General features: G+C 51.3%; 1 protein-coding gene across 4 annotated transcripts in view; it reads right to left on the bottom strand.

Moving 5' to 3' along the window:
• Positions 1–14,078, bottom strand: part of SAMD4A (sterile alpha motif domain containing 4A) — a 102,843-nt gene extending 88,765 nt beyond the window's left edge. For all 4 annotated transcript variants that reach the window (XR_007509594.1, XR_007509593.1, XM_049828615.1 and 1 more), the window contains exon 1: positions 13,574–14,078. Coding sequence is in view for 2 of the 4 variants with exons in the window: in XM_049828615.1 (XP_049684572.1) it covers positions 13,574–13,769 (196 nt within the window). In the remaining 2 variants the exon portion in view is untranslated. The remainder of the gene's footprint in view (positions 1–13,573) is intronic.
• Positions 14,079–14,295: the final 217 nt, after the last annotated feature.

Genomic DNA, 14,295 nt, shown 5'->3' on the forward strand with positions numbered 1-14,295 from the left:
AAAAACAAAAACAAAAAACCAAACCAAACAAAACCACCTCGGTTATGTTTTGCAGAGCTGGCAACTAACGGAGCCAGGGGCTGAATTCGGCTCTGCAGGCACCAGCAGAGGAAGAAGCTGCTGCATGGTGGGCGAGGAGCTTCATCACCCCCCGGCCACAGCTCACGGGCTCCCAAATTCTCCTCCGGGTTCCCCGCGAGGGACCACGCCGGGTCACGGGTGGGCGACGCATCCTTGCGCTCACGGCAGAGCACGGACAGGTAAGAGCCCAGGCTGTGGTGCAACTGCTGGTCCACAGCGAGTTCGTGTTGTCCCTCGGTGCACGGGAACGACTCGCCCCTCCAGTTCTACACCAGTCCGGCTATCTCCAGCCACCACCGAACCCGTTAAGGGGGTTCTTTGCTATCCACCACCATCAGATTTTATTGCCTTGGTAAATCAGACACTGCCACCCTCACACCGCAAGCTAAAACGTGAGATTTCATGAGCTAACTTCCCCACCCATCAACCCAAAAAAGCAAAATCTGCACGTCGTACCCAGGTCTACCACCGAAGAGCGGTGTGCCCAGGGGAAGAAGGGGCACATGCCAAGCTTTTGCAGCCGGGCAGCTTTGCAGTGAGGAGCTCTGCCCCTCCAGAGCCACCAGCTTTCGCCAGCAGCATCTATTTGTTAACTCAAGAACACCTTGATGCGCCTTCGTACAAAAAGAGAGTCAGTATTGCAAAGTGTTTTCTCCGGCTCGGGGAGGCTGCTGCCAGATTCAGTGGCCCTAGCAGGATTAGGGAGGTTGTTCCCGTTTTCCACCAGTGCCGAGGGGCCAAATCCAGCAGGATAAATTCAGCATAATTACACTCAAAACCCCAAGAAGCAATTTTTTATCCGTTTCATTGGCGAGCAGGACTCACCCACTGGAATTAAACCCAGCTAAAAGCATCACTGACTTCAGCAGGGTGGTTCATTGGGCAGCAGACTACATCCCTCTTCATTCCCATCCTTGAGGTGGGACGCATTTACGTTGCGATTCGGCGTGGGCACAGGGGTCCAAGCCTGGCCAGTGCTGGGGGAGACCAAAAAAGGAACCAGGGCATCAGCATCAGCTGTGCGCAGGGACAGCCCTGCCTTCCCACGCAGGATGGGGAATACAGCCCGGGAATGCAAGAAGTCACTCAGAAGTGCTGACCGTCTCCTGGGAAAAGCTTTAGCAACCTTTTTTTTTTTTTTTTTTTTAAAGTAAAAAAATAAGCAAACAAAAGCCACCCCAGAGAAGGCACGTTTTGCTGAGATGTTTTCTGCAGGGGATGCAAATGGCGAAAGGGCTGGGGTATACTGCATGTGGATATACAGCTCTGCCAGGACTCAAGCTGCAGGATAGGAATAAATAAATGCACGGAGAAATACATTTTAAAAGGGCCCTGCATACAGGTAACCTAGGCACAAACATTTCAGAGCTGGGGCAGGGTTTCCTTCCCCACCTGCCCTATCTAAGCCATACGTGGGATGCTTGCTCTTGTACCGAATCCTCCTCCTTTGCAAGCACAACAGCCTACGCCCAGGAAAATGGATTTTCCAGCAAGTGAGTATTCTGTATTAGTTCACTTGGGACACGGGCTGGGAGTGCCAGCTGCAACCCACCGCAGCCCTCCGGGAGAGAAGGAACGGCCCAAGGAGCCTCTGCAGCAAGAAACTTGCCGTGGGGCAGCTCTCAGCATCTTCCCTCCAAGGGAGGGTACAGAAGCGGCCGGGAACAGGGATGGAGCCCGGGAACAGGGATGGAGCCAAACGATCCAGACCACCGGCCGCGAGGGGACAGGCGATGCTCCCCGCAAGCTGCCACCCTGCAAGCAAGCTGTGCGCCCAGGAACCGGGCACAGAAAACGCGAACTATTTCTATTTTAAAAACAGAAAACAACTGAACATCAATGCTAACATCCAGTTTGGCTTTAGGAGGGATTTAAAGAACTTGGGCTTCTTCGTTCCTTAATCCCACACCATGCTTCCCCACTACCAACCAGTATCGACTTCTAACAATGCAAAAGCATCTGCCCACATTTTTGCAATTATTTCAGACCCGGCAAAGAGCACCCTCCCCTTTCTGTAGGGTTAATCTAAAGAACAGTTGCCAAAATGCTGAGAACACAGTCAAACAATAGCTCCTCTGATGAAATTCCTCCACTCCATAGAGAAACCAGTATCCTCCAGCTGCTGTGGCTTGTCCAGAGAGATCTCCGAGTGTTTACCCGCTCCCATAAAAAAAAAAAAGGGAAAAGAAAAAGATGACAAACTGAAAGATTCAAGCGTAGCTTGCAAAAAATTAATGCAGAGCCTTGCAATCTAGCCGCAATGCAAAAATTTATTAATGCAACATTTGCTTTGTGTGAAATATAAACCCGGGACATCAGTGGAAGGAGGGCAACGCCGGCCACCTGTCCCGGGGATAGAGACTCGCTATACTTATCAGTACAGAGACCACTTTTAGCAGCTCCATCCCTTTAAATACTCATTCTCGGTGGAATCTCTGATCAGTCATTTATAAAAGCCGGGTAGCTGAGCTGGACAGCTGAATTACAGCAGCTATTATCCACGTATGCCTGAATACAAGCAGACACCTTTATTTATAAAGGCTCCCCGGCTGACCGAGATTTGACATCGGCTACAAAAAGCATTCAGCATCCAACTGACTGCTTCAGAATAATGTGATGAAAGGTTAGCGAGTGCAGTCCGAGAAGACACCTTTACACAGAGCTAAGAGCTATCGTTAAAAGAATTCATGCTGCTGCGATGATTCTTTTAACCGAGCAGGTTTAAGTAATTGATTTCCTGAACAGACACACCGAGTTGCACACCTCTGTCGCTTCTGCTGGTATGTATTCAAATGGATCCCCCCCCCCCCCCACCCCAGCCCTAATTCTAAAGCATTTAGAGTATTTTTTTGTTGTATCAGGCCTATCCCCTCTCCTTTTAGACCTCCCGGGTCCCTGAGCTTTCCAAGCTGCTGCTTCTTGCTCGTTCACCTTTCGGCTCACCCCCACCCGCGAGCCACGAGCGTGGACACGCGCTTTCCACGAAACGTGGGAACCCACGACACGCAGGTAATACAAGTGCAAAGGGACGGGGGAGGAAGAAGAAAAGCCGGTGGTAAGAAAAATCAATTGCTCACGGTTGGTTTTCTTTAGCTCTAATAATCTCAGTGGCAGCCCCTGATAACAGAAGGTAACGAAGTCCGTGGCAGAAGTGTGAATTCTGCTTTAAATTGACAGCATCCCCAGGAGCAGCATGTGCAAACATACCAAGCAGGGCTCATCTGGGCAAAGGAAGGCTTTAAGCACACGTATGTCCTCACCAGACTCCTCACTCTGTTACAATAACCCAAAACGGGGGCTGGCACCTCTGCTGGGGTGCAGAGATGGGAGCCAGCTCCCGACGGGGCTCCACGGGCTGCGCTCTGCCTGCCTGTAAGGGAAGGTAATGGGAAGTAACCGTAAGGAAGAGCCTTCCCTGCCCGGTTCCTCATTTCTGAAGCTAGGACCATCGAAAGCATCCTCCTTTGCCTTCCAAAATCATCCTTCCTGCTTCCCAGCACCTCCTCCCCTCGCACCCATCCCTCCCACAACACCCAAAACCCGCAGCACCCGACTCACCAGCACAGCACCGAGCCCCAGCGCAACTCTCCAGCTAAAATTCCCCTACGGAGGATGAAAATTCAGGGGCTGACAGCAACCGGAGAAGCGTTAAGCGACCTCGAGCATCCTTCAGAGCACCAACCTGAAGCTCCGGGGAGGTTTCCCAGGTCCCTCCGAGGGGCTGCGGGACGGGATCGAGACCCCAGCACCAGCGTCAGGAAGGAGCTGTGCGCTGCCCGCGGCGTTGCCGAGTAAGTTGTTATGGTTACTGGAAGGTTTGTTGGGGTTTTTTTTCCCCTCCTCTTTTAGAAAAGAATTCTTTCTTATCAGTTTAACATAATACCGCCAGTCAATAACAATTCTTATCTTAAAAGGTCACTCAGGTAGCTGTAACTCAACGTTTCATCTATGTTCGCATTATCTGGTGGGAAACAGCCTGGGGACTTTGTTTTTTGGATTGTTTTTTTTGTTTGTTTGTTTTTTTTTGTTTTAAATAATCCACTTTTTTGGAACTGTAAGATTTTTTAAAAAAACCTACCCAGAACCAAGCTGACCCCATGGGCACTTTGAGCACACTGGGGAACAGACAGAAAAAAAGGTAGAAAAATCACATGGATTTTTGTTGGATGACACAGAAGGGGAATATCCCAACAGGAAAACTATGAAAACCGGGGAAATGCATGAACATAGACCACAGCTGCTGCAGAAACACTATGTTCTATTTGCAAAAGTCAGATCAGCCAAGTTTCTCCACAACAAGAGTTGTGAGGTTTTTTTTCCTCCACATTTCTCTCCTGGTTTTTCTCCTTCTTCACTCCCCGTTGCAGATGAGGGACAGAGGGAAGGGGACAATAAAACACGAGGACAAGAGGAACCAAATCTGTGATGTTCAGGGTTTTTAATTTGAAAACACAGACAACAAGAAAAATGCAGTGGCATGAAAAGTGAGTTTTAAAATGCTTCAAGCTAAACCTGGTCAAACCCTGTTTTATCCACCCACTCAATATCTTACAACAATTAAAACTCCAAACACAACACGTGCCCATACCACACCAGGCAACAGTGTAGGCAAGGAACAGGAGAACTAACTGGTTAAAAGTAAGGTAGGTTTGTGGTTTGTCTGAAATAAGTTTTATCAAAAAAAAAAAAAAAGAAAAGAAAAAAAAGAGAAGAGAAATCTGGAACTAATTACTTGCGAGGATCAGTAACAGAAGAGAAGCTTTTTAAAGCGCCCTGTGCTTCCACTCCAGGGCTGCCTCGCTCAACAGCAAAGAGCAGAGCAAAGCTGCTGAATCCTGCAGATGACACTCACAATATTAACGTTACTTTAAGTAAAATAACATCTTCGGGCATGATAGCTCAACGCGGGGCCACGTCCAGCTCCTGCAAATGTCAGGGAAGGCTTGCAGGGATTGCAGCAGGAGCTGGCTCAGCCCTTGGTGCAACAGAGCCATCGTATCCATCCATATCATCCGTAACGGAAAGTCCCACGCTCACAATACAAAATGACCACGAGTTCGTTCAAGCACAGTAGCCCGGGCAGGAGAAAGTCTTTTTCTGCCCCGCGGATTATTTTTACATAATACGAGAAATTTTTTGTGCTACAGCTCAAGCAAATGCCCTGAAAAGTCTGCAAAGGGCGGAAGCCAGAATTAATAGCAGCAAAATACACGGTTATCACCCCTGTTTCAACTCAGAGATAGAAGCCTACAGGCTTCATCAGCGAGCATAACCTTCGCTTCTTCCAGACAGAAGCCCCGAAAGCTTCTTGCCCCGCACGCCCACGCAGCTCGGCAAGCCCAGAGCCTGATCAGAAAAAAAACAGGCTACAATTCAGACACCTCCGCCAAAATCTTTGACGCAACCCTACCATGCCATGGAGCCACCACATGCAAATACACAGATAAAACTGCAAGCTGTGAACCAGGCTTTGGAAGGATGAACCTGCGCTGATAAATCCTTCGCTTACGTCTCCTCTTGCCTTAGACAGATGCGTTTGCCTCGGGCATGGAAAAATTAGTAAAAGCCCATCCACCTGCCTCACACTGCTAACTCCTGCCAGGTACAAAGCAAACCGGGTTTCTGCTTCCAGAGCTGGTCCTCCCACCCCGACCGGGCTCATTTTCTGCTCAGGACCCAAAAATCAGAGCAGACCGAATTGCACGGCCATCACGCAACGGGTGAGACCGTCCCAAACCCTCTGCTCCGGGAGGAGAAACCCAGCGTGCAATCCCCCCCCTGCCAGAAACGCAACCCCTTCCGAAGAAAAGCCAGCACCACGGTTCTCCAACCGAGAAACAATCCCAACCTTGTTTTGATGAGATCCTGCCCCTCCACTTAACGCATCTGCTGCGGAAGAGGAAGCGGCGCGCAGGCGGAAAGCCGGGAACGGATCTGCTCGCTCCAACCTCAACTTTATTTGTAATTACTGAGGCCAAGATGGAAAGCCACCGGCTTGGCCGTTTGCCATTGCCAAACTCGGGCTCGGTGGAGACCTCTGGGTCTCCTTCTTAAGGCTGCGAAGATAAACACATTGTTTTTTAAGAGAAAAGGGGTGAGCACCCCCTGCATCAGAGTCTGCAGCCTCTTTCAGACCCCTTAGCAGCTCTTGCGTAACTAAGAGTTCGTAAAAAAACTAATGCTCTTGTTTACTCAGTGAAAACAGAAAGAAAATACAAAGGGCACATGCCCACTCCGAGGTACATATCCATGCACACGCGATTCACGTACTGGGTCATCCCACTCACTTAGCACCACGCAAGGAGTGGGGAGAAGACTGGGGCGATCAGGTGGGACCCCAAAAACGCAGCCCAGCAGCCGCTGTAGTACACCAGCCCCGATGAACCCAACCCCGAGGGGCTGTCAGCTCTGAGCCCTGGGGTTTGGATGCAGCGGTCGGACACGGGGTGCCCTTTCTCCAAACAGTTATCTGCGGTAACATTAGACAGAAGCACGAAGCTGGAGAGCTAAAGCACTGACGAACGCATCTTAAAATATAGCAAGCGTTCACGCTAATTACTATTTCAGTTACTCACGCCGATTGCAAACGTAACTCGCAGCTTGGTAAAAAATGGCTTTCATCGGCCACAAATTAAATAAAGGTAGTTTTTGATGGAAGATGGAAAAGAAAGGCCGAAGCTTGAGAAACTGTAGGAAGATGGGAATTCGCACCGTGATCCACCTGGTCCACAGGAACCTTCACCAACTGCTTCAGGGAAACTTTGCGGGAAACCTTGGCTGACCAGAGCATCAACTGTTTTAAAAGCAACTGGCCCAAATGCAAACGTGGAAAATATAAATGGCGAGATGGGCACGCAGCTTTGTTCAGGTGCTGAGGTCTAACACGCCAAAGGACATAACTATGCAGACGATCATCCACCCGCAACGGCCCAGGCTACGAGCAAAGCGCCTTCCCCATTCATCCATTTAATCTCATTTGAAGATAAGTGCATTCGCAAACTAGATTATTTTAATTGATGGCTCCACAGTTAATTCTTATTCGGCTCCCGATCTAAAGTTTTCCTTGACCTCTCCCATCAATCTATATCTTGATGGATTGAAAACCGCCACACGCTGTCAGCGATGCCCCGTGCGGTTCCTCGCCTTCACTTACAGCCTCCCTGCACCCACTGTTGTGGGGCAGAACTTAATCTCGACTCCTTTCCCGAGCACAAACATGAGATACCTACAGAGAAGGGTAGCATTTGCATAGAAATCAAGGGACAACAACAACAAGCTGGTCCAGGCAGAGAACTCCAGCTCAGGTCTGCGACGATGGGTGAAATGCTTCTCTGCATCTTTTTACACGCACTTCAACGGTGGGATTTTTCCCAACTGCAGCCAGTGGGGAAAGTAACCCTGACATCAGGCCCCTCGCTGAGGCACGCAACTATATGACAAAATGGTTAAAAGGACACTGCAAAGTACAGAAAAGTCTCTTTGGAAGAAAGCATCCCACGCGTGGGCAGACCCTCTCGCACCACACGATGCTCCAGGCAGCAAACCACGCCGTTCTCATGAGTTAACTTTTTCTTCCCTCTCTCCTGTTTTAAGCATTGCTACCTAAAAAAAAAAAAGTTTCCCCCGGCAAGCCCTGCAGCACAGAAGAGTCGCACCCGCCACCCAAACGACCCAGCCCTCGTTAGCTTTGCCCCGTGGAGGAGACCTCGCCGCTCGCTTCTCCCACTGCGAGGGACGCGTGCCAGGAACCACGAAGGAAGGCGTTTTTAAGCAAATAGGAGAAAGTATAGAAGAGTTAAGCGTAAGCCCAGAGGCATCCCCTCTAGGTCCCAGTAAAAGGGCAAGGGGCAGAGCGAAGGGGAGCCTTCTTCTCGCCGTGCCACAGACCTGCCTCCAGCCAGGGCTGGCGTGAGCCAAACACTGGCCTGCGGTGCTTCCCACAGCTCCTCCGGAAAGCATCTTTCAAAAGACAAGTATCTTTGAATTGCAAGAGAATACTGGGTGTGTCGCCTTGCTCAAAGCCCCTGGCTAACACGGCTCTGTACCTCCATACTCCTCCCCTTGCTATTCTCCAAAAAAAAAAAAAAAAAAACCCCAGCAGAGATAGCTTCCAGCCCCCAAGTTTGCAAACAAAACCTGGGCAAGATGCATGGCAGCAGCTCAAGCAACAGCATGCAGATTAAAAGAAGCCAGTGTCCAACAGCTCAGCAGATCTTTCCATTTAAGAGTCCCAGCTCATGATTTTTAATGAGCAGAGCTGGCAGGGCTGCTCACACCCCTCTCCCGGCAGAGGCACCACACGATGCCAACGTCCAGTGTTGCACTTAAAATTTCCTATTGCTCCCACTGAGCATGGGGCTTAGCTCCTCACCCCGTCCTCCCCAAAGGATGCCTGCTCAGCCCCTCCGTGAGACAGCCCAGCGATGCTCTTACACAGCCCAAGGGCGCTTAAAACTAGAGTTCAGCATTGCAACGCAGTGATAAGCCAAGAAAAAAACCCAAAAAACCAAAACCCAAAAAACTGGGAACCATCTTCAAACTGGGCACTGGGATGATTTTCCATCAGTGGGGGGCACTGGGGGCAAACTGCAAAATTTGCACAGCGGAGGGGTAGCAGCTTCCCGATGTGCTGGGAGACTGTCTGCAGATGGGGTGGCAGCAAAAGTCGTAGGGACTGGAGCCATGACGACCTAAGAATATAAGAGGCGAAGTCTGCAGGAACATGTAATACCTTTTAATAGAGCAGCTGGTACAGCTGATGGCAAAAAAACCCCCAACAAACCACCAACAAAAAACCCCCACAACCACAGAAGCCTTCCTTTGAGCTGGTGCACCTTCATGCTTGGCCATTTTTTCCAGCTGCATCACTTGGTCTAATTAAAGACATTACCGCTGCCTGCAACCCTTGTCTATTCCTCCAGCCAGTCCTTCCCAGGACAAGAAATCTAGGTCATTTTGATGCTCTCATTGTGATACTTGACAGCCTGCCGAAATGAAATAAAGATTTTGGCCTTAACATGTGAAGTAGTTAGTTCTGCAGACAGGGCAAAGCAAGCTTGTTGTCCTTCGAGACCAAGAGCTTAAAGCTGTCACTCTGCTACCATCAGTGCAGACGGCTGCTTGGGTGCCTGGAGGACCCACAGGAGCTTTCGGGCATCTCTGTCGACCCGCAGAGACTGCGGGAGCTCCAAAGCTGGGGCTGGTGGGATGGGATTTGGGACTATTCCAATAAAAAAAAAAAAAAAAAAGAAAAAGAAAAAAACCCCGGTCCCACTTCTGGCCATTGGAGAGGGGATGCCCAAGCATAAGCACACCTCGCGCTCAACGCCAAGAGCCTACGGACCATGTTTCGTGGATTCGGCGGCCTCCCACCTCCCCAGCGGGTCTGTATCCCGCGGAGCGGCCGTACCCGGCACCCCTCGGTGCCTGAGCCCCAGCCGGCGGGCGCGGGAGGACCGTGGGTCCCGTTCCCACCACGGGGCACGTTAAGCTCCTGCCTGACCTTTACCGGCGGCTCGGAGGAGGTCGCCGCGTCCTGACGGCTCCGAGCAGCTGGGAACGAAGCCGCCCAGCGAGGCCAGGCTGGAAGGAAGGAAGGAAGTTATAGCAGGCTTTTAAATAGCGCTATGTAATACCTGAAACTTCTATTTCTGTGCGCGGATAATATGGTTTCTATATTCTTCTCCGTGCACGGCAGGCCAAGCCATTTGCGCTCAAACTGAATTAGCAGCAACCCACATTCTTTACCAGTTAAACCACTAAGGCTCTGCGAGGCTACTCATAGCCACCACGAAGGACAACCACAAGCCCTACACTTCACCTAATGAAGAAACACAGATTTCCTCCTGCGTTTGCTTCTCACTTCCATTTTACCTTGATCATCAAGCAACGTTTGTAAACGCACTGCAGCTTGCAGGCGGTCCCGCAGCCCCCGCGCCACACGTGGCCACCACGTCTCCCGTGTAGCTTTCTGCAAGATGTCTCTCATCCGAGGTGGGCAACGCGGTTACATCCACCCCTCGGTGCCTGAGCAGGTATCCAAAGAGCCACAGAAGCAGGAGGCTCCTCAGACCTTTTTGGGGGTCGTAGATGGCCGTACGCTGCAGAGCCGCATCGGGTTTGCAGTCCTAACGAGAAGGGCTCGGCTGCCATTATCAAAAAATACCCTCACGCTTGGAAAAAATAAGATAGAACTCCTTCAAAATAAATATGCTTGCTTCCCCATGTCAATTAACTAGTTAAAAAGAGTTATTTTTCATCCTTGAGGTTTTTCCATCTCACCTGCCATACAGCAGACCTCTTATTTGGAGTCTACCAGGCAAGAAACAACCTGGACAACCTTTGTTCAGAGGAGTTTTCCTCCACGCCTGGTCCACACACCCAAAGGCTCACGAGCCCAGCTCCAGCAGCCAGTGAGGATTTCATGCTCCCATCCCCCTTTGGGCACCCTCCTGATCTCAGTCGCTGGTGACGATATTGCCAAGGATGGTGCCCATCCACCAAGGAGCATGGCAAGGCTGCCGCCTCCTTCTAACGGCTGCGAACTGGGGGTAACGGTCAAGCTTTCCCACCTCCCCAACGGGGTTGGGACAAGCAACAGGTCCTGCACGTACGAAACAACTCGCTTCTCGCGCGGACCCACCGTTTAAGTCAATTCGGACGCTTGCTCCGGCACATTAGACCAGCCCGTCGCGTTCAGACCAGCATCGCTCACCTCGCGGTGACGCCGCTTGCCAGACGGAGGATTTCACCCGTGCTTCGCTGAAGGTGACCACACCACGTCTTAGAGCCAGCTCCCACGGCCCGTTGGGGCTGTGCAACCCCGTCACCCCGCGGTCCCTTGGACACCACTGCTGCCACGTCCCCAACATCAACAAGGATGCCGGTGGGGCATCTACAAGCAGGGAACCACCATTTCCAAGTCAGCAAACACCAGGAAAACATACCAGGAGCCGCCTCAGCCCTCAGCCTGGGAGGGAATCGAGCTCAACTTTAGTTCAGCAAACAACGGGATTCAACCAACAAAGAGTAACGCAACGTTAGACGATGACGCTGCTTTTCAGAAGAACTTGGTGCGATTCCACTGCCAGGCCAGTGACAAATGCCAGACTGCAAAACGGGTGCTGAATAGGAGCGATTTAAGAAATACAGGTGGTTTTACGAAGAAGGCAGCGTTAACACCGGAGCCTAAGAGCTATTTCCTAACGGCGCTCGGTGGCAAATCTCAGCTACCCTTCCCTCCACCGCAACAGGACCGCGCGGCTCGGAGAAGCGCACGTCCTGCTCCGCAGGATGCACGGGTACGTCCATCCCACGGGAAAGCGGTACGGAGAGGCGTTTGGCGAGAAAGAGGAACTCGACAGATGCAGGTTTTGCTATTGGAGTTACGAATGCCCTGGAGGAACAGCTCAAAATTTTTGGAAGGAACGTCAGGGAAAGCGCAGGCAGCTCCACAAACGCGCTAAGGGGCAGGCAGGAGGCTGGATGCCAAGCTCAGCTCGCGGGAGAAATCCTCGCGCCAAGCAAGGTCAATGGGATTACAGGGGCGAGCAGGGATTGCTCGCACGAGTCGAGATGGGAAGGGTCCAACCCCTGGTTTCCACCCTGGCTTACACCAAGCAAATGCCACCACGCAGACGGCCCTAAGCGACTTCGTACCCGGGAAAACTTCAAAACACCGTTTTCCTTTCGAATTTACCTTTCCTGCGGTCAGGAGGTAAATCACCCCCTTCTAATTACCTGACCAACCGAGGGGACGCGGCTACCTCCAAAACCACAATTTGAAGGAAAAATCGCGAGGCTGATAAACAATTATTAAAAATACATTGCTCACGCCGCCTTGCCGCGGGAATCGCGGCACATTTATCCCGGAGCAGCTGAATTTAGAGAGCATGCTCCCTCCCTGCCTCCCTCCCCAAAACCCCCAGGGGCCTCCCCACCCCAAATGGACGAGGTTCGGCCCTTCAGCTGTTTATAAAACCAGCAGTATCGCGCCCAGGCGCACTCGGCAGCATTCCTCCCTCTCATTCCTGCGAGCTATATAAGGGAACGGGCCAATTCCAGCCTTGTCGTCTCTCCCCCCCCCCCCCCCATAGCCAGCCCTGGAGCAGCCCCAGGTCTGCGTTTCCTGCAGAAGGACTTAAATCCGTCCTCGGTCGAAGACGACGTCGCGCTGGACCTTGTCATCAAATGGCAGCACAGGCAGCTGCCAAATCCTGCCGGCTCGGTGCTCTAATAGGGAACAGCTGGAGAAGGACCCTGCATTCCTCCCCGTCCCGTCAACACCGGGGACTCTGTTCGGGATCCGGCCGCCGTCAGCCCGCAAAAATTTCCACCTATCGCAAAATTTTTTTCCACCTATCGCAAAAATGCAACGGGGCTGCTCTCCGACACCGCTTCGACACGCACGGCTCGAAAAGCAAGAGCTCCCGGGCACCCCCCCCCCCCCCCATCCCCGCCGCAACCCCCCGGGATTTTAAATAAAAGGGATGGCTTTGCAACAAGGGAGGGGGGAGGTTTTGCTTTGGTTTTTTGTTGGGGTTTTTTTTGGAGGGGTTGGGGAAGCAGAAATATGCAACTTAAAGAGAGATTTCGCCCTCCCTGCTCATATTCTGCGTATCAGAAACTCTGCTTAAAGCGACTTGCATCCCTGCGTGTATCTGCACATACGCACTCAGGAACATACGTGTTGGTAATGCACACACACCCATGAATAAATACGTTAACACACGGCGCAATTCGCACATCGCTCGGGCCATTTTCATCCTGCTGCAACTCTGTTTACTTCTGCGGAGTTGAGTAACTTGTAACGGTGTATAAATAAAACCAAAATATACTTTCATAGCCATGCACGTTTGCTGTAATGCATCCTGAACGTTCAGTAACATAAAACAGCCTACTCGTATTTTCTTAGAGCTCCACTGAAACACAAGGGGGTATTCAGAGCCGCAGGAAAAAAATGCGTCCAAACAGGATCTGAATGATGAAATAGGAATGGCCACATTCAAAAAATAAAATAAAATTAAAGTAGGCTAACCCAGCTGCTCAGACCTTTAGAAAATAACAGTTCGTCTAAGGTAGTGATGGGCTGCTTCTGCATGTTGCAGAAAGCAAAGCAAGCCACGTTGTCCAAAAGAAGCCTAGAAAATCCAGACTCTACGTGACCTGACTTACTTATTTCACAGGAAACTGCATGGAAGGAGGAAGGAGGGGGGGGGAGGAAAAAAACCCCACCAATCATTCATGCTACCGTAGTTACACCACGCCATAGACTGGAGTAGTTCGCTGTGAAATAATCAAACTGAAATAAGGCATCACCCGTTTGAAAAATAAAACGTAAGAGAAGCTGTTGATGCAGTCGAGCTGGGGAGCCCTGGCTCCCCGACCTCCCTCCTCTCTTGGGTGTTTTGTCATATTTTTTTTTTTCATTTTTTTTAAATTTTGCCTGCATTAGAGCATCGTTCAAGAAGGGCTGCAGCAAAAACCAACTCACCGGGGTTGTTGGCTTCCCCTTCGAGGATGTGGAGCTCGGTGCAGTCTGCCAGGGAGTGCTCCAGGCAGAGCTGGAGGAATCGAGCTTGGGTCCGGCTGACGCGTTTCAGCAGCGAAAGCAGCGCAACAGTCTGCTCGCACTCGTTCCAGCCCTTGAACCAACCGGCCAACACGCCGACCTGGTCTCGAAACATCATGGTGAGCCGGCGGCCGGAGGAGACACCTCTGCGGGGGGAGAAAATAAATATACCGGGAAAGCCTTCCTGCCCTGACTCCGCTTCCTCCCCTACGTTTGGGGTCAGGATTAAAAAAAAAAAAAAAAAAAAATAAAAATTTAAAAAAAAAAAATCTCCTTTGCAATAAAAACGGTGGGTTTTGTTTTGGACGCAGCTTTCGGCCTGGGTTGGGTTTTTGCTCCCTCTCTTCTGGCTTCGGTGCAGCGCTGGATTCCCTGACGGCGACACGGGAGGGAGGGAAGGAGGAGGGGAAAAAGGGAGAAGGGACGGGGAGGGGGGGGGGCGGGGGGGGGGCGACCAAAATAAAAAAGAAAAAGCCCCCCAAAAAAAAAGGAAAAAAAAAAAAAAAAAAAAAAGAAGGAAAACCCCAGCAGCAGCGTCAGGGCTGCCCCCAGCGAGGCTGCGGCGGGGGCTGCCTCCTCCCGGCGGGGGCCTCACACCTGGAAGAGAGAAGGGGGGGGGGGGTCAGGCGGAGGGGGGGGGGCAG

The sequence above is a fragment of the Accipiter gentilis genome, chromosome 25 (genome assembly GCF_929443795.1).
Source record: "Accipiter gentilis chromosome 25, bAccGen1.1, whole genome shotgun sequence".
Taxonomy (NCBI): Eukaryota; Metazoa; Chordata; class Aves; order Accipitriformes; family Accipitridae; genus Astur; species Astur gentilis.